The sequence below is a fragment of the Hippoglossus stenolepis genome, chromosome 4 (assembly GCF_022539355.2).
Source record: "Hippoglossus stenolepis isolate QCI-W04-F060 chromosome 4, HSTE1.2, whole genome shotgun sequence".
Taxonomy (NCBI): domain Eukaryota; kingdom Metazoa; phylum Chordata; class Actinopteri; order Pleuronectiformes; family Pleuronectidae; genus Hippoglossus; species Hippoglossus stenolepis.
This window is the reverse complement of record NC_061486.1, coordinates 23461219-23482777: the sequence shown is the minus strand read 5'-3', so window position 1 is coordinate 23482777 and position 21559 is coordinate 23461219. Positions and strand designations below refer to the sequence as shown.

General features: G+C 40.5%; 1 protein-coding gene across 5 annotated transcripts in view; it reads right to left on the bottom strand.

The window, feature by feature from the left end:
- The window catches only part of rap1gap2a (RAP1 GTPase activating protein 2a), a 95967-nt gene that overhangs the window by 21779 nt on the left and 52629 nt on the right, over positions 1–21559 (bottom strand). For all 5 annotated transcript variants that reach the window (XM_035155162.2, XM_035155161.2, XM_035155159.2 and 2 more), the window contains one exon: positions 7479–7563. In XM_035155162.2, coding sequence (XP_035011053.1) covers positions 7479–7563 — 85 coding nt within the window. The remainder of the gene's footprint in view (positions 1–7478; positions 7564–21559) is intronic.

Below are 21559 nucleotides of genomic sequence, written 5' to 3'. Positions count from 1 at the left end.
GCATCGTGTGTTTGTGCAGCAGGTTTGGTGCACATATCACACGTGAATGCAATGTGCATGGGTAGGCTGTTTTAAACTACACATGTGTGTACATACATGCATGCATATGAAGTAGATTGTATGTTCCCGTCATAAAATCAATTTCAATTTAACAGAAAGTCTGACTGAGAGGAAGAAATTCACATAAGTAGTTCTGGTACAGAATCTACAAAAACACAGAATTTTCCTTTTTCAATGCTGCTGTACAGTTCACAGAATATTACCAAAAGTTAAATCGAATAAAATAATTTAATTTCACAAATAAAAAAAAATCAACTATGACTTACTTTAAATCAATATGACGACTAATATCCCGCACTATCTTACACTGCACCTGTCAGGGTGCTGCACACTCAGTAGCACCATAAAATAAAGATAGAGAAGAGGAACTCAGAGATAAATGCATCACCATCGAACCACAGCTCTTCAACCAGGGGGGTGTGAGAGAGGTGTGGTGTTTTACAGCCGTTTGAATGACTCTATTCCAGCAGTAAAAAACTCTTAATGTCTACATTTTGACACAACCATTGTAATAAAAAATGAGTGCTTATTCTTCACAATGGTTACCTGCACTTTGGTGGAAATCTGTAAATCTGTCATCACCACTCCTACAGTACGACCCACACATGCACGCACACACACATCAAAGAGGTATCCGGTTACAACACATTTAACTAGTAAATATTAACATATTTTATATTAACCGTGTGTGTGTGTGTGTGTGTGTGTGTGCGTGTGCTTGTTTTTGTTACCTCTTTAGGACTTTTCCCGGTATGAACACTGACCTTGTCAGGACTACTAGACCTCATGGGGACTATTACCTGGTCCTAATGAGACTACACGTCATGGTTGAGGCCATGGTTAAGGTTAAGGGGTAATCTCTATAAACTCTTTCTGCATGTTGTGAATATTAACAATCTGTAGGCGAAGTGAACAAAAGAGGAAGAACATTGACCAAAATACATCAGTTTTTAAAATTTGTCTCTATTCCTCTGAAGATAGCTGCTAATAGAGATCAGCCAAAATCTGGTATAACACTTCAAAACAATATCACTGTTTGTGTTTTGTGTGGAGAAACGTCAACGTGTGTGACAAAAGAAACTCTTTTAACAGTGTACAGCGAACTGAAGATAGAGTCTTGTTCCAGATATCTGCTGTACACCAGAAGCCCTAAATTATTGTCTGTGGCCCCCAGAGGCTAAATCGTTGTTAGACGAGATGGGCCAATGGATTGGGTTAAAGGTAAGATGTGAATTATGGTTAGGTTAAGGTGAAGGTTAGGGATAAGGTTTTGGTTTGGCTCCCCACAATGAATGGAAGTCAATGCAAAGTCCTAATAAGGATAGCTGTGCAAACCTGTGTGTGTGTGTGTGAAATGTTAACTTGAATTACATGAGAGCAACAGAACTAAAAGACTAAAAGCAATATTTGCAGCCTTAGGTTCTTCCCTCTCTGATGAAGATATCATATAACGCCCTTACAGACTGTTGACCAGTTAAAAAGACACTGATGCAGCTGGTCCTCTGGCCGTGTTTGGGTGTGTTTGGGCTCCTGTGCTGCTGACAGTGTGCTCAATCATCAGCTATATCCACTATACAGTGACCAGACAACAGCAAGGACAAGAGACGCCTGTGTTTCTCTGTCTCTGAGATGCATTCTGCTAATTTCTTCTCTTATCTTTCTTAACCATGTCAGGATTTCTTGGCTGTTTTTGATTTCTCTATCTTTTCCCTCTCCTTCTCTCTATCTCTTTCGTTTTTTTTTTTTTCTCGAACTCTCTCTCTTTCTCTCCCTCTCTCTCTTGCCCAGCAACAACATCAGCATCTCTTATCTCCCATGGCAACCCTACCACAGACTGCGGGCAGATTAGATCAGCTGCTTCTGACACTCAGCGGCTGCAAGAATTCTTACATATTCATGTGGAGTCATGAACATATTCAACCGCACGTCGACGGCAATGATCATGTCCTGACATCTTCAGGATAAAAAGCATAATACATATAAATATCCAGTTAACTTATAATATAATGAAATAATAAATAATAAAATTAAACTCTAACACAGCTAAGGTGCTTTGTTTCTTTTCACACGTTGAGCTCTTGTTATAGCCACAACAGTCCCTCCCTGTTTAGTCGAATGCATTTCACTTCTGCCTGCAACATGTGAGAGCTTTGTTCAGACTAGCTGCACCTCAGAGTTTGCAATGTCCTAAAATGACTGCAGCGTGATCCACAGACACGTCTTTCCACGACAAGGTGGGGGCATGAGTGGATGGGACAGATGTGCATTAAAATACAGTTACACAGCTCTGTAGGTGGAAAACTGGCTCATATATGCACTGACACACATTTGTATTTGATACCTCAGTCAAAACTGTTTTGGTGTGGCCCTTGGGTTATGAAATACTGTTGTGATATGCTGTAAACGTGGGAGTAAATCTGCTATGAATAAAACATATAACCATGAAAGTTTAAAGGATGCGTCGTCTGTATAATTCAATCACAACACTGACTGTAACTGCAATTATTCTGCTGCACTGTTAGGTTAGGTTGTAAAAATCCTCTTAGATTAGATTCATTGCAATTGCAGGATTTATATGCAGGTAAACACACTTTCTGAGGAAAGTTTATGTCTTTTTAGTTAAAATACAGACTTACCTTAACAACAGCAGCTACATCTGAACCCTCCCTGTCTTCCTTCTATCTTTCCTACTTCTATTCTAACATCCTCTACAGTCTACATTTACTAAAGAACTTCCCTCCCACTCACTTTTAATCTCTATTTTGCTTTTAAACGTCTCAAGCTCAAACAGGAAAATCAAGTAAGGCGGCGTTCAACAAAACAAAAGCGGCCATTCCAGTGTGTATATGTCTATACACTACACAAAAACAACACAAAATACACACATACACACTCTGTAGGTCTGGGTTAACAGCTGTCTAATGGTCTATGTTTTGCTGTCTTGATGGAAGCGTCAAGTTGACTGTTGACATTAAAACAGTGTGACTACAGAGCGCGCGCACACACACACGCACACACACACACACACACACACACACACAAACAGGCTGCATTACCTGTAATTAAATTGGATTATAGGACTTAACCCTTTCTATTTGTCTGCAGGAGTAGAAATACTCAGTTCATGAATAAAGTCGAGTACTTGAGTGAGCATACTTTATTACTTTCCACCACTGCTAACTAATATGTTTAACATAGATTGTAGATAAAGATGGGAAACACCTCTCCACTTCCTCCCAATATCTCGAATATAAACAGCGCCATCATTTGAAGTTGTACCTTTAGATCTAACAGCTAATCCTCCTGCTGTGGCAGATCAACCTTTCACATGTGGCATCAATTATGTGCTCTTATGCCTTTGAGTACGGCACAAAGAAAAAAAGCATAATGAAGGACAGTGGAGGCCTCTTGTCCCAAAGGACTTTTCTTAAAAGTGTCCTTGATGTCCCCTGGGACCCCAGAGAGCCGATACAACCGAGACGTGGCAGCGAGGTCCTTCCAATACATATGCTCCACCAATCGCGAGTCTCCCTCAGCTGTCAATCTTGACGTTTCACAGCGTTTTTATAGCATTAAATAATTAAACCCAATCTTATCGGAAAATGACACCCTAACTGCGAACTAGTTCAGGCAGCAAACTCGAGCTGCCCCTCATCCACGACCCTCTATAATACAAACGATGGTCTTTTTAAGCTGTAAAGATTTCCCATCTCTCCCTTTGCTTGTCAATGCCTCTGCTGCCCTGCGTCAGTATCGCTGCCTGTCGATTCAGCCCTGCCATTCCACCCCCATCATATTAAAGGGGACATAGCATGCAAATTCCACTTTGTTAGTGCTTCTACAGGTTAATGTGGGTATCTGGCATGTCTACCAACCCAAAAACTCTGGGGAAAAAACACTCGCGCGTTTTGTTATAGTTCCTCTAAGTCAGAAACGTCATGCTTGAGCGACTCGATTGCGCTTCCTGGGTTTTGTGTCGTAACAAGGAACTGGAAGTCTCCCTACATGGTCTTGGTCTTAGTGGATGGGCAGAGGGGGACATTTAATTATGTGATTGGGAAAATTAAAACTCCAGGACAACAGAAGGGGAATACAAAGTATGGGATGCATATTTGATAATTTATATCATATAAAATATGTAATTTATATCGTTTAAAATCATGGGGGGAGAGGGGGGAGGGGGGAGCTGGCTCATTAGCATTTAAAGGAACAGGCACTCAAAACAGGTCACTCTGTGGAGGGCTGTTTTATACAGGGTAAAAAGGGTGCTGTTTTATATGATCCTTGTGGTATTTTGACCAAAGTATGTTACAGACATTTCATTAAGACCCCAAGGAACCATATCAACTTGTGGTAAAATGGGCATGCTATGTCCCCTTTAAGGTTATCTTCTCTGGGGAAGGGATGAAGTCAGAAACTAGACACCAAACCCTAACTCTGTTCTGCTGCTGCCATCAACATTTCAAACACGAGTTGTCTGACTGAACCTCCTTAAATAAAACATTTACTTTGACTTTTTAGTTCGGTCCATGTCCCATTCATTAATATGGAGGAGGCAGGATCTATAGCCTATACTGCAGCCAGCCACCAGATGGCGATGGCCTCCCTTGTGGGGAGCTGTTAATGTTATCCATCTTAATATGGAAACTGTGATGTTTACGCACCACTGTTATGACCTCTGACCTCTAGATAACCTCTCCTAAACAATAAAAGACCTCAAAGAGACAACATTTCCTTACTTTAACTTTTTAAAGCATGTTCTGTTTGCTTATATAAAGTCATTATCGTCCTACAACCAGCTACAGAGCACAGTAGCCATGTGTGTACCAGGTTTATAAAACCTCCATTGTCATGCAAGTCTGGCCGACCAGGTGGCTTGTGTTTATGGCCACTGTATTGGAAGGGCAATGCAAATAAGTACGTTGTGTAGCAACAACGTGTAGCCTGTGCAATCATGTGTGAACACGCACAACACAGGACCAGATTGAAATTGGTGTGTATAAAAACTCACAGCGAAGCGGTGGAGACTTGGTTTGGTCAATATTACTGCATTTAGACTTTCAGATTCAATCTTTCATTTATGAGCCACAACATTTGCTTTGTTCCACACCTTTTATTTCTCTTATTTAGTGCAGACAGCAGCAACAATCTGAAAAGTCTTGGGTTTAATTTAACGGGAACTATGATTGTATGAAATTGTAACTTTCAGAAAAACTGTGGGTTTGTGATTTATAATTGCCAGAAATCAGCTGAACACTGAGTAGGAAATTGATCCTTTAAGGCTTGATCTGTATTTTTCTCATTCATCATATCAGTCTTAGGTTATTATTATATTTTCTACCCTGGCCTGACAGTATATATTCCACTGAGCAAACTTTATCCCTGTATGACTCTCCTCCTTTCTGTACTTTCTCCCTCTGTGTTGTCGTCAGCTGGTTCAATAATGATGGCTTAGTTCAAGGTGACATGCTACACAAGGGGCTCTATTCTGCAGGAGCCAGTTTCTGTATTTCTTAATCTGCCTCCCTGGAAAATGTATCCCCTCTTTTAACATGCTGGAGGAAACAGGAAGGACAAATTCGTCAGCTGAATAGTCAGTAATGTATGTCTGAAATCATTACACCTCATAATATCATATAGATTATGAAATGTTTTCTCTACGTGTGCACAATAATCTCATGGATCAATGAGACAACACGAGAAAGAGGATTCTCTTGACTGAACTTGACAATTTGTGGTCAGCACAGCCTGTACAACCATATTTCAACTGCAATTCCTTGTTCAAAACACAGTATTTTATTGGAAAGAGCCAAACCAACCTAAAGGCTCCAAATCATTGTAGAAGTAAAAACATGCAAGCTCATGACCTTGAAAGCTACTGCACAGTGTGCAGCTCAAGAGTGCCATGGCCCAATTCTCCAAACTCAGCCCGCCATATTCTAATTTGTCCCGCCAGAGTTTAATGATGAACCCCAAAAAATGTACGTAAAAGGTAGTGCTATCGAACATAAAGTTTTTACAGTCGACGTACACAGCTAGCCAACTACGTGCATGTGCACCCACGCTACCACAACAGACTGAATGATGATGGATCCTAATGGCGGCAGTGGACAATAACTGTGGACTATAGTGGCATCCGATCTTGATGGTGGATCATGATCTTGCTGGCTGCTGACCATGGACTATGATTGCAGCAGGACTGCTCGATACATAGTATTTCTCCTCAGACACTTGACCATTAATGACATTAATCCACCAAATCACTGACCTTCAGTTATACTTCAAAATGTTTACCCTAATCAATGCTGCTAAAACCTTTATCTTGATGTTCTCCTTTACACTTGACATCCATTGCACTTCTGTCCGTCCAGGGAGAGGGATCCCTCACATGTGGCTCTCTCTGAGGTTTCTACGTTCTTTTTTCCCTGTTAAAAGGGTTTTTAGGTAGTTTTTCCTTACTCTTGTTGAGGGTTAAGGGCAGAGGATGTCACACCATGTTAAAGCCCTATGAGACAAATTGTGATTTGTGAATATGGGCTATACAAATAAAATTTGATTGATTGATTGATTGACTGAATCAACTCTGTGGGAAACACTGACAGTAGGGTCTTGAGAATGAATAAGGAGTAAAATTATCAGGCGAAAAAAGGAATGTATGGCAGTGTCACAGAACACAGTCCTGTTCTTGCCTTTGCTTGTCATCTCAGGCTCTTATTCTGCCTTCAGAATGATTTATATAATTTATTAATACACTGACAAAAGGATTACATCACTCTAAGCATAGAGGAGCTGCCATGGCAAAACTGAGGGAGTCAATTTACACAGTGAAGTAGCTGTGTTTACTGTCTGTGAGAGAAAGATTGGACATAAATTATGGAGAACCTTTTTTGAGGAGAATCTGACCTAACTTGACGCCCCATGAAAAAACTCAAAAATCAAGAGAATCATGTGCCAAACCACGATCCAAACCGGAAACCTTCCTGCTGAGAAGCGACAGTGCTAACCACCTTGTACATCTTTTATTAACTTTATACAATTCATTTAGTTAGATGTTAATGGAATGTATGTGTTTCAGTTACCAGTTTCACTGCTGTGGCTGTATGTAAGAGATAAAGCAGTGTCAACTGTAAAGAAATACCTTCCTTTGTTTTAATTGTAGTTTTGTTATGTGTGTCACATTGTGAATTTTAAGTAGTTGTGACACTGCAGCTTGTCTCTGACCTGCTGCGCTTGCTGAAGCGGTTTCTCAATGAGGATATTTAGAATCAATACGTTTTCTGATTGGTTTAAAGGTCTAAAGGGCAAAGTTTGTCAAAGAAAAAGTCAGTAAATCAATGTTTTTGGGTGAGTGTGGGTGTGTGTGTTGAGACAAATATGTGTGCACATCCACATCAATGCTCGTGTGTGTCCTGTCCTACCTTCATGCTGGGCGGTGCAGTGCGGGGTGGTGAGGGGGGACATTCTCCCAGAGGGACAGTGGAGATGTTCAGCTGCTCCTGTTTCCTGTAGAGAAGAGGACACAATAAAGAAGGTTGATTTATTGATGTTCGAGTCCATCACAATTCACCCGTCCTCTCAGGCAGACGCACGATCCTTCTCTTATTTTCAGAGTGTGGCCTAAGGACAATGTTACAGAATATTTTTATTTACCCTCAGAAGTCATTCTTCTCTCTAGAAAACAGCTTCTGACCTGATGTTCCAACATGACTCAGCATGTTTGCAGGTTTGATAGAAAACCATCTGCCTCTCCATAGGTCCGGATGCCAACTGGCTATCCAGCTGTGCTCCCTACAGATGTTGCTCAACTGGGATATCTCATTTTATTTATATTTTCATTATTATGCTAATGATAAGAAAAGATAGGATAATTACTAATAACCCTGTTTTCAACAACCTGAAAAACCAGATATGTGTGAACAACCACCACTGTCTGTGTCAGTCCAGTTCATATCCAGTATAGGCCTGCAACCTAAAGATTATATAGGTTTTATATAGATTTTTATGTCAGTCAGTGAGTCTGTTGGAAATACACAGTGAAGAGTTGTATCGGCTCTCTGGAGTCCCAGAGGACATCAAGGACACTTTAAAGAAAAGTCGTTTGGAACAAGAGGCCTCCGCTCTCCATTATGCTTTTTTCTTTGTGCCGTACTCAGAGGCATGAGAGCACATTAATGATGCCACATGTGAAAGGTTGAGCTCCCACTGGGAGACAGCAGGAGGATTAGCTGTGATATCTCTGAAGGTACAACTTCAAATATGATGCATTGAGATGGGTTTTTTCTTACGCTGAGTATGATCAAGATGAACAAGAACAGAAAAACCTGGCTCTAGTGAATTTAAATGAGGTTTCATGAGGAGACTCCTGGGCCTTTGTGGAGGTATGTGCTTTACTGAGTGTCAGCAAGTTCCCATTGTTACAGTGAAAATAGAACTTGTATCAGGTTTTACAGGATGTGCACCATGTTTCCCCTCCAAGTGGAGAGCTGTAACTGATCACTTCAGATTAAGTGAATGGAAGCGCAGGAAGAAAGATTTAATTGAGTGTTAATGTGAAATTAACATGCCCCTACTTTCCATTCATTAGCTGGAACCATAAAAGCCCCTTCTGTCTTCTCTTATGCAGCTTTGTGAAGTGGTTGTGAGCAGCAAAGACACTTGATATTGCACAGTATGAAAATTTGAAAATAGTGAACTTGAGGCCTTCAGGAGTGGAGCCCTTGAATTTACTCAGCAATTCTCATTGACGGTCAACGTCACAGCCACAGTGTCCATTTTTACCTACACCAAAATAAAGATTGGAAAAAACATCAGACAAAGCAAGCCTGTCTCCTTTTGCCATTTCAGGGCAAACCCGAATCATGTTTAGCCCTATTCCTCATTCTGAAAAAGAACGTACCAGCCATTTCTTTCCCAGGCTCAGCACTCACACAATACACCACTGTGTCTTTGTGAGTGAGGCAGTGTATTACTTCACAGTATCAAAGGGTGGGCAATGTTTGAATGAGCATCATAAGCCAAGAGTGAAAAAAAAGATTAAAAAAAGATTTTTTTGCTGTTCATTGATCTTTCTCTTGTCAGTAGGTGTTTTCTGCCGCTGACCAGTGAAAAGTAAAAGCTTTTTCAGACACCGGTCCCTGTCCCCTCTGTGGCGCCCTGTGTGCGGCCCAAGGACGACACCTATCTCACACCTGCACGCAGAGAGATGCTGTTTGCCGAGAGTGCGTGTCCACGAGGGAGAGTGGGAGAAGACAAGGTGCTATTGTCCTTGCTGCCTGGATTGTCTCAGGGGTGATGAAACAGCTACGTCACAGTGACTGACCTCACCCACAAATGAAGGGAGGGAGAGAGAGAGAGCACTACTGGGACAAGAGGCGGCAGGAAGCAAAGACACAATTTAGGAAGAACAAGTCATGGAGAAAGCTAGTCAGAAGAGAGTCGTGTGGAGAGAGGATTAGATGAGATGTTTTTTTTTCATCAAGTAAAGTAAAATGCAACATCACAGCTGAGGTTAGAAATTTTATGATTAACACCATAACATGTTCCCAGTGTGAGCGCACAAGGTGGTGTGCATGTTATGAGGTAAGAAAGAACATCCTGGGCCTGGAGGCGGCAGACAGGCAACTAGCACCACACTTTCATGCAGGAGAAAAGACAAGAATTTGTGTCTTGTTGCAAACTAGTCCCAGTTTGTGTCTCGGACTAGTTGTTTTTCAAAATGTTTTTCTGAAAAATATTATCCTGTTAATATTTAATAAACCAGGTTTATAAGGTTTCTCTCATGAAGATATTTTCAAAAACCCTCTTCAAACCAGTGGGATAAAAAAAATATTCCATCCACTGCACGATGACAGAAGCAGAAATGGCATTCGACCTGGCTCAATTCATGGTGTGAACGTAAAAATAACTTTAACATTTTCCTTGTGTCATACAATAATTGCTTGAAATAGGACACACAATTTTAAAAAGAGATTCAAATCTTTTTCTTATAAAATACCGTTTCATCCAAATGCTTAGAAGAGTCGAAGGATTCTGGAAATTCCTTCAGAAAATGGGATTTCTTTGAACACTTCTCACAGGAGATCCTAACCATTCACCAAAGTTAAATAGAGCAAGAACAGGCGTTTAGTGTGAGGAGCAGGATGAAAGCAACACAATTCTACCTATTCCAAGTCAGTGAACCATCAAACTTAAAATTTTGAGGCTGCTATTTTAAGGTAAAGGTTCAATTTGGTTGCTTTAAGGGACAAATGTGTGATTTATTTCATGAACTATTTTATCAGCTCTGTTCTGTTGATGCCTTCAGTGCTGGCTTGGAGGAAGCAAACACTTGGGCAGTGAAATGAAATGACAAGGTCAAACTGCTTTCAATCCTCTGGCTCTGAGGTGGTACAAACACAGTCTGGCAGAAACCTCCCAGCCGCTGCCGCACACTTACATTATTAAAAATACCCAGTAAATACTGACTGACTACACAGTGGCTGCTTCACTTTGTGTGGCTTTCTCTGGCCCGGCAGTCTGCCAAGAGCAGTGAAGTCACCTCTGAACAACTCACCCATCCAAAACAATAGACATGCTCTATAAAGGATTTCAGGAAATAGCTGCTGTTTGAGGAAAAAAGTGAAATTCAGTTTAAGCACCTGTCACCTGGGGCTAAGATTAAGATGTTGTGAACCTACTGGACAAAACTAAGGCAGATCTGCATCTACATCCAAAGAAGTACAAGATGTACATTTGTTGTAAAGCAGAATGTCAGTCATCCAGCTTTCATTTCTCTGCTGCTAATTGTGGTTGATTCAACACTAATTACATCTACACAGTCATCATGTTTATCTAATGATGGCGGTAATCTGTGTTTGCACCAGTCTTTTTGAGAGACAGAGGGAGAGAGACAGATGAAGAGAGAAACCGTGATACATCTTTGTTGTTGTATTTATTGATTACACCATGCAGATAAGATTGGGACAGCAGGACATTATGGCACAGGCATGGAGACAGAGCGGGAAAGAGTGGGGAGGGGAAAAAAAGACCAACAGCATCTTGCACATCCCCCACATGATGGACAGATCACAGGAAGAGGCGATAAGAGGATGGAAAGAGGGCATCAGGGCGATAGAGGATGTGGAAAGATAAAGAACAGACGGAAAGCTAGCGGGTGAACCGCGGGTTTCGGGCAAGAGCCACCCAGGGCCTCGCTGTTGCGCACTCCTGTTTCCAGTTAGGCTTAATATTTGTTATGAAACTTGATAAGAAGCCTGGGTCTTCATGCTGATTGGCCAATTACACAACTGATGGTTTCTCTAATGGAGTTAATACAACAGTAATTGGACACAGAGAAAAGGAGAAAGCTGAGGGGCTGTGGAGAGATGGCAAGCACGGAGGGGGCAGGGAACCTAAGATCCCATCTCATCAACCCTGATACATTAAAGTCGACTGAGAATCAGGAAGTTGCGCAGCAGAATCCAATTGGACGTGACAGTCGCAGCTCTGATGAGCACTTTAAGAGGCTGATGTTACAGGAGACATGCAGGGAAAGGTGATGCCTGTTGCTTCATATAACTTAGGATAACTTCTCTTTTCTTAGACAGATTTTCTGTGCTTCAGCTTCAGCGCTTCTCCCCAAGCTGACATTGCTTTGCATGCCCATGAAATGTCTACTCTGGATTTCACTTCTGCTCTAGCAAAAACTTTTTTAAAACTCCCCAACTAATAGAATGCCAGGTGTAGTGATCCCCCTAGTTGTGGGTGTGTACAAAAAAACAGTGAGACTCTTGAGGAAATAAAGTAAACTCCTCTGAGCACATACTCCCCCACTTCACTCACCAACTCACTACCGATCTTCAAATCACTGCTCAAAACATATTTTTACAGGAAAGCATTTCTAGCATGCGACTTGTAATTATTTTCATAACAACAATCAGTCTTATAGAGTTCAAGTGTGATGTTCCTGATCTTTCTCTCCCCCTCTCCCATGGACTTTTGTGTGGAGCACTTTGTAACCTCGTTTAGATGAGTGCTACAAATCCCTTCTGTCGTTTTTGCACAAGAAACAAACAAAGGGACAGGGGTGATGAATGAAGATGAGGATTAAGACTTCAGTTCAAACTAGATTTATGTTACTGTGCGGAAATAAGTACACAGGCCATTAAAGAATCTTGTCAGATGATTGATATTGAGTAAACAGTAACCTGTTCAACCCACCACCGTCCAGCTGCATAGGAGCAAAACCCTGAGATACAAATTGACAACAAACAAACCCAGCCTATTTCTGTTCTTTGTTTTGTATATCACTACAGTCATTTGTAGCCTTTTGTGTCCAAAGGTGGTTGTTTTTGTATTTGTGGTCATTTTTCATCCCTTCCTGGATGTTTCGTGTCTCTTCCCTTTGGTTTTGTGTCTCTTTGTTGATGTTTGGTCAACTTTCCAATGACAGAAGGTTAACCACTTCAACCACAGGCTCATGTCCGACAGCCCCGTGATCCCTTGGGCCTTTGAGCCCATTTGGCCTGTTCAGTGATTTATCCAGACAAGGAAGAAAGAAAAAATATAGTTAATCAGAAACTATAAAACTTAAAAGGCTGTGGAATTAACTAATAAATCACATCTAAACTAAATAAGCGGAGGAGGGAGTGATTTCAGACGCAGCCTAGTATTTTGGGTTCATTTCAGCAAATGTGTGACTGAGGATAATAAGTGACATTATGAGCTACATTAGAGAACTGTAACATCTTAAAGCAGAAATTTAAATTAACACTTTGACTTGTTGTCTGTCCTTGATTCCCCCTGCACCATCAACTATTAGTGGTGCAGTTACACAGTCCACTCCACAGAGAGAGGGAAAAAAAGGATGCATGACTCAGCTGTCTGACAGGAGAGTACTGGCATCCCAGATATGTGTATAGGTCAGGGGAGCAATAATTGGGAGGCAACGACGCTCCAAGTCACCGGCTGCTTCCTGTGGGAACCTTTCTCTCTTACTGTGATATGAATAGATACAAAGATGGCAGCAGGAGAAAAGAGCGTCCAGCCAGAAAACCTGCAACGCACTCATTAGCAACAGGAGGAAGAGACACAGACAGTGAGGGGGTGATGAGGAACAGGGGAGCAACATGTCTGGAGAGAAGACACCAGAGAAATGCTGCTTCTATAAACTTATATATGAAAGTGTACAAAAGTAATTGGTCCTTCAACTACAGAGCTGGCAGCAAGTAAATATCCTTTTCATTGAGCCAATGTGCTGATGGAGTAGGAGAGAGGAAATGGACTGCGTGTGTGTTTGTGAATGAATGTTCTTTGTAGTCTCAGACTAAGGTTTGTGTTATATGTGACACACACATGCAAACAGAGAAGCTGAGCAGAGACCCTGAAGTGTTTTTTGTTTGTACTCCTTAAGGCATTTTCATACCTGAAAGTCTGCATATAAAGATGGACGATATGACAGCATCCCAAAAGTGAAGCCAAAGCGCCTCGATCGCCACCTGGTGGGTTAGCCACCCTAACCCATTTTGATTTTAATTAGTTATTTGATACTATAAAAACAGGGTTAAACGTCATGATTGACAGCTGAGACAGAATCGTGATAATTTATATTATTGGGCCATCTAGCCCTTATAACACCCCTTCAACCGTAGTGTATTCAGGACCCCCCTAAAAGCGAAGGGATATACGGGAATTCCCGAATGCTTTGTGAATGGAAGAAGCGAATCAAGATGGCAACAGCTGTGTGTAAATTCTCATGTAAGTATGAAAGCTTGCATAATAATCATTAAAAAAACATTTACATCCAGCAGAATATCTTATTTTAATCCAGCAGCAAATGAAAATGGCACTGTATCGCTGTGACAAGCGTTTCAGAAAAATCGCTATTCACGTCAAAGTGAGAGTAACAAGTAACGCTTGTTATGAAGTTTGAAAAAAACGTCAGCGCTCCTGTTATAACGTTTTTACTGCGGGGCAGAAGTTGCTATGGACAAGACTAATGTTACATTGAAATAACAAACACGCTGACTGACTGTGTATTGATCAAGAGATCAATCTGCCCCATCTGTCCTGCAGTTGTCTAAGATTATAATGTTAGTTGATAACGGCTATTAATACAATAACATTAGTTGATATTGTTTGTCACTGTTATAACATTGGTTGGCAGCTAATGTTTTAGCGAGTGGTGTACCACTTCCTAAAGGAAGATTTTCTAGCCCTCTTCCCTGTGGCTCCGTTTGGAACATGCCCAGCAAAGGGCACTTTATATCCAGGGATAAGGCCAAGTGAGAGGAATTGGGACAGGGCATTGCTCTTTGTCCCCATGAGGAAGTGAAATTGCTGTGTATATATATTTAGGTCCCCATAACATGAGCAACACCTAGACCTCACACACACACACACTAACACTCTCTCTCTCACACACAAACACACACACACACACACACACACACACACACACACACACACACACACACACACACACACACACACACACAGAGACAGTACAAGCTGGTAAAAGGTTATCTACAGTAGCTTTTGTCTTACCTTTGAAATGTCAGTGTTGTTTTCTGTCTCGTTGCTCAAATGGTGCTGGGACACTGATAAAGGCCATGCTTGCCTCTGTGTCTGCGGTTGTGCTTCATGCAGTATGACCGCACTTTACCCTCACGTGATTATCATGTATTTGTGGATGAATAAACAAGGAGCCCTTTGATCAAATAAACACCTGTATAATCGCTAAGAAATGTAGTGTAAACTCAAAGATAATATGCTGTCAAGTAAATTCTCCAATGATTGTTTTATTTTCGAGTAGAGACCACAAATATGGATGGACGACTCATCACCATTTTCAGCCATTGTAAAAAAATGTTGGAGCCAGTGTCTGCGCAGTAGTGATGGTGGAATGGAGCTGATGTAATCAGGTACACACGCTCAAACAATTGCGAGTCAGTCTCAGCTATCAATCATGATGCTTCACCCTATTTTTACAGTATCACAACTTATTAAAACTGAACTTACTGGAAAATAACACATGACCATCCAATGTTTGACACATATTTTGGCTTTTTTCTGTTGGCAGTAAGCCAACAGGGGGCGGTCAAGATGATTTGGCTTCCCTTCTGGGAGCTGTCCAGTTTTATATTCAGTCTGTAATATAAAAGTTGTTCTCAGAAGATATGCCACTCTCTCCTTTTCAAAAGCATTTTCAAATCAAGCATATTCTCTTCAACTGATTGCTGAACATTATCAACACTAGACAAAGATGGTGAGGTGATAACATCAAGTATATAAGTACATATATATATATATATTCACTCATTGTACACTTAATACAACAGACAACTGCCTCCATGCACTCTGGCTCTGCCCACCAATACAACATTTCTGGGAACAAGTAACAACTCCACTGTTTGTATTCCTTGGCTGCAATATTCCATTTTTCCCTTCTGTATGTACACTCAGTATTCTGGAGACACTCCGCACAAATTCAACACAGATCATAACACCCCTACTAGTAGCCCTAACTATCGCCAAGAAAACAAACTTCTCAACTTGAAAAACAGGAACAAAATCAATAAATCGAAATGGTTGGAATTTTTAGCACAACAGATCAATGGAACAACAATCAGCGCTACAAAAAAAAAGTTCGAAGAGTTCAATAAAGTCTATTCAACAATCCTCAAATCTCTCCTATTGCCGATGAGTTAATGCCACAAAATAAATGTGAAAAGTAAAGTGATGTAAGCATATAACTGGGAAGGAAGGAAGATTTTAAAAAAGGAAAGCAGAGAAGGAAAAAGGAAAAAAGAATGGAACAGAAAAATGTATGCAACTGGAAATGTGTATAAATAGAACAGAAATACCACACCCATCCTGTAAAGCCCCATGAATAAAACCCAAACAGATTACACTTATTTTTTACCTCTTTTGATTTTGTCCTGTTTGTTTTTTGTTTGTTTTTCTTTATATTATTATTTTTTGGTTAATTTTAATATTATCATTATTATTACCATCATGATTTATTTGTTTTGTTTGTTTGTCTCTTTCTCCACACACTGTCTCCTACTACCTATCTATATCCCTATCTATGTCTATGTATATGCACTAATTGTTGAATAAAGGTAAAGAGTCTGTCTATGAATCATCTGAACAGATTTCATATTTTTGATTTGAGAAGTTCATGTCCTCTGGCGCTGCACTGCAGTGAAAACACAGCTGACTGACATCATACCACTCTCTCTGTCACATCGCTGGACATGCCATAAATCCTGTCTAACCCTTTTCATTTTCCAGGAACCACTTCCTCTTTATCATTGCTCTATCTCGCCCAGTCTCACTGACTCGAGTCAAAGGAGAAAAAAAGAATAGATCCGTCAGATGACATTGAATTCTTCTCTTCTCAACCAGCTCCACCACTTCAGACTAGCTGATAAATACACCAGAGGATAAAGGTCCCGGAGAAAAAGAACAGAGATGTTAAGACAGAGAGGGAGAGGAGCAGAATAAATGGATGTCAAACAGATCGCTGAAAGAGAGGAGGCCACAGAGCGAGGCATGGGGAGGGAGAATAAATGAATCTGTGCAGACTAAAAATAGCACTCTCAATCTCCAGTGCGGAGCTGGGTAAATAGGGCTGTGTTAGTTGGGTCTCTGGACACTTGTTAGAGACAATACTATCTCATCCATTACACCCTGAGACAAGGCTGACACTCACACACATACACATTAACACACATATTTGTACAAACAGACATGTGAGTTCAAGTGCAATCAAACGTGTGCATGTTTGTGTGTGAGAGAGCCAATACTAGCGGCCCCCCATGACTTGGTAATCACAAAAGGAATGACATGCAAAAGAGGGAGAAAAAAAAAGAGAGTAAGAGAGTAGAAAAAAGAAAAGCAGGGGGAGACAGAGGAATGGAAATACATGTGAGTCAGTGAATAAAAAGTGGTTGTGTGACACAGCAGGAGGAGGGTTTAAGTGCGAGAGGAGGGAGGGAGCTACAAGACAAGGAAAAACTGTGTAAGGTGTCCAGAGAAGCACCACTTTAAAACATCTGCTGTGGTTACTCTGCTGAACCAGGTTTTCCCTTCACACAAGTGCAGATGATTCATCCTCCATCTGGAAAACACCACCTGGAATTAAGGGTTAACTAAACAGTGTCTCTTTTTTTTCTGTCAAGTAAGAACTTGAATGAGAAAAAAATGATTCTATTCAAATGAAAAGGAAAATATAGCTTCTTCCTTATACAAATGAACGAGCAGTGACCGTCCAATCATAGCATATAGCAACCGTAGCTAGATGCAGCAGGTCAGTCAAGTTTTGGATTTCTCCAAAACTGTTGAAATAAAAAGTATAACGATGCTTTGTATCGAGTGTTTGGCGTATTGTATTGTACATGTTACTTCCCCCGTCTGGAGGCTGCAGAGTTGCTAACTGACTAGGCATTTCAGAGGAAGCTGGCAGGTTATTACTGCTGTCGCTTATTCAGCCCAAAATATTTATCCAAACACATGTCAACTGCAGGACACAACTACAAAGACTTCATGTCTGAGATTATCCATGATATGGTCTTATGCTTTCATCCATTATCTATACTGCTTCTCCTCTAAGGGAAGCAGGCCTAGAGTCTCCAATTAACTTAAACCCAATCTGTATGTCTTTGGACTGTGGGAGGAAGTACCTGCAAACACACAGACACAGGCAGAACATGCAAACTCCACAAAGGCAAACTGGGATATGAACCGGGAACCTTCTTGCTATGTGGTGCCAACATGCCGGTCTAAATTTGAGCTTGTCTATTTAAGAGAGACACATCCCACCATCACAGTGCATGGACATGCTCTTCAGAGGAAGTCTACACTCACTTTGTATCTATGATACTGTTGTTACGACCTGTCCCAAACATCTTTATATCAAGGGCCCTGCAGATTTGCACATTTATAATAGACCACCACAAACTATTTGATGACATTTTCTCTTAAGGGACCACAGCTGTGGTGATAATTGCAAAACTGTCACACCAAATTAATCTTTTTCGTCCACAGGGAAATATGCAGTGAGGGTTTTAAAAAACAAAATAAAATCAGACGTCTGGGACATTCAGAGAAAACTAAAAGGACTGTATCAAAAGACTAAAAATAACTGGGAGAGAAAAAGATCATATGAAGTGACAGCAACTGCAAATACTTAAATGTGGAAGCTGCTATATAAGAGTACAAAAGGTCAGTAGGTGAGTTATTAATGTGAATAAGGTTTTTCAGGTTCAGAATATAGTTGGAGATGGATGCAAAGACAATCCTCAGGCTTATTATCTTCTCTGTTGCAATAACCTGAAGGCAAGACCTCAAACTCTTAGTGAAGGTTAATCTATGGTCCCATTCGCTGAATTGCTGTAAGGATGTTTTCACACCTTAAAGTTCAGACTAACATCTGAGCCAAAGTTCACGTCTTTTTTTACATTGTTAATATTTAATTCATTTAGTTTTAGTTTCACTTTGTAATTTACAGAGTGGACTAAAGACCTTTGTATGACATACATAAGTCCTGACATCTTCACCTACTTGGACTGTCTATACTTGACATTGATTGGTTTCCCAACAAGTGTGTGTCTGATGTCAGCCTGTTATCAATTTGATGGTTACTTTCCATTTAAATGGAGAAATTGAATGAAACAGTTAATTTCAACAATGTTTTTGCCACTGTAATATCATTATTTTGTCATTTAAATGTTATATTGTCGAGGCAGAAGACTGCAATTGGTCCCGTCTTACTACATTTTTTGTCCTGTGGTCCAGACTGTGGTTTGTGCACCTTTCACACCTGATATTTCAGTGCAGACTAAACTGAAATGTTTGAAGGTCCAGATGAAACTTTGCAGGATCTGACTCACCCCAACTGCTGTCTGTCGTCACATAAACAATTCTGTTTATGGCAGTGTAAAGGTGTCTATGTCAGTTTCTATAATAAACAGACATCAAAGCAGGAAAAACATTCAAAGGGTTCTATTTTTTTAGGATGAAAAGATGCAGCTTCACATTTCCTTTATCTCATTGGATATTAAAACACAGATTCTTGTCTGTAGCAGTGCCTGAGTGGTCGTTGATTTCCACCAGCTCCATTTCCTCTCCCTTAATAACAGTCATTGCAGCAGCAGAGGACAACTTTATAAAATCAATTCTCATTGTCCTTAGTTTTTGCTACATTTAGCAGAATGAAGGACCTGTCACACCATGACCCCAAGTCCTCCTCCACAGGCCGGTGATCTTAATCCACCCAATCCAAACCCATGTAGGCTGACTAACAGCCATATCCTCAGTACCTTTTATGGGTGTCTACTCTCATCATAACTTAGGAGGACCTTGTGGGGAGCCAAAGAGTGATTCTATTTAAAGGGAGACTCAACTTCACCTGCGAGTCAACGTGACCTGTTGAGAGGTGCGTAATGTGTAATGTCTATGATTATATCTTAATTATTGTTTTAATGATATGCAAGCTGACATAGAAAGTATGTCACTCACTTTGCAAAAGGAGACAACCCTTGAGAGTCTCCACATTCACTGTCATGTAGCCTAGCAAGATAGATTTCTGAACATGTCCATTCTCGAGAGCATGCAATTTGCTAACATAGAACCACAAGGTTAGTGCTAAAGTTTAAAATATGTGAATAAACAGTCGGCAAAAATCAATGGTCATGCAATAAGCCTGGTTGGATTTAATGAAAGACGTGGATCATCCTCATTGCAATCTGCAAACTATGTTGAAAATCTGTTAGAGAATGCGCCATAACTAATTTGTTCCTCATCCTTCAAACTAACCACCAGTCCTAAACCAGCCATGGTACCAGCCCAAAAGCATACTCAGCAATCTTCAGAGGAATCATTCTGCCAACAAGTCTTTCAACTTTAGACACAGGATATAGGAAAATTGCTATTTCTTATAAGTCGTTTATGGGCTGTATTTGAAATTTGAACATTCATTTGAATGTGACGGAGAGCTCCTATTTGAATTGTTTTGAATTCAAAATATACAGTCTAGAGGCCACGTCTGAAGAAGTTGCCTCGTAATCCAGCAGAGGGTGCTCAATATCAGCTTGACCTATTAGATGTCATCTCGACCAGTAAAGTAAGTCGATAAGGCCAGGCTGTTTGTCCTCCTTGTACCATGCTGCCGTATTCTTCAACAGAAACAAATGGGCGGGCTCACCTGTCAGCAGCAGCTAACATGCGTTTCATGTCAGATTTGTTCAAACTAGTTTTGTGGAAAAAGTGACAGCCCTAGTTGCTTATCAGAGTGTTCAGCCGGCTGGCCTAGCTTGACATGCGGTTAGGGGAGAAAAGGGGAGTAAAGCTCACTTATTAACATGTGCAGTAAACAGTGCCAGGTTAGCTGCTTTTCCCATGTTTCCTGTCTTAGTGCTAAGCTATGCTAACTAGCTAATCTAGAATCTAGAATCTAGTCTATGATCTTATTTCAGAGTGGTGGTGATCTTCCTATCCAACTTTAACTTTTTCAGTGCATAAGTATATTTAAAATCCAGGAAGTTATGGTAAAATGTTATGGTTTTCTTCAAATGTTTGGGAGATGTAGACGTCCAAATCCTTTTAGTCCTTGCTTCTTGACACTGAAGTGAACGGTTGATGAAAATTCATGCCTGAGGACAGTGTTAACCCGCTTTATAAGCGTTACCTTGAGGTGTTCCCAGCTGGAAAGAGAAAACCCAAAGTGCTGTTGAAGCATGAGGAAGCCTTGGGCATTTGGGATTTTATTATGATGCATCTGCTCAACATCTCTAGTTTGTCACCACTTCTATAGTGTAATTTTTAGACAAGGTCAGCATTCATCTATAAACCTAGACAATTCTCTCTCCTTGTTTTCCTCAGTAAATTAGTTTCAGACAGTGACCCTCTTAAGGTAGTTTTTGTGAGACTCAAACCTACAATTTACCACAAAGGTCATTCCTTTTCCCTGTTCTACTACTGTCTAGCTCCCCATAATCAACAGGATGTACTGTACCACTGGGGCTGTCCCATCATATAATGTACTCATTAAATAATGCAGTTTTGCTTTAATATAATTTTGGGATTGCACTGAACTCATACTTTGTTCAGGGCCTGTTTAAAATACTGAACATATAATATGCCATGTTTTTAGATGGTATATATGATTAACTCAGTTATTAAAGGCATTTCATTTTAGTGGGGGACAATTCAGCTTGTGAAATTACAGCCATACAGCCACACACACAACAAACATTTCATACACACACACACACACACACACTTTTGTGCACAGTCAGAAAACCATGAACATAAAGTTAATAAAATCACAGTTTAAATTCTCTCTTGCAAAGTTAAACCCAATGCAGTCAACACAATGTGTCCTATTGTTGCTGAGATATAAATGATGGGTTCAGTCAGTAATTCACTTTCTATTGGAGCTTTAGGGACAACAAATATCTTGTTACAATGGACGGCTTGTTAAAGAGTGAAAAAGCAGAGGTAGATATATGGATGGAGA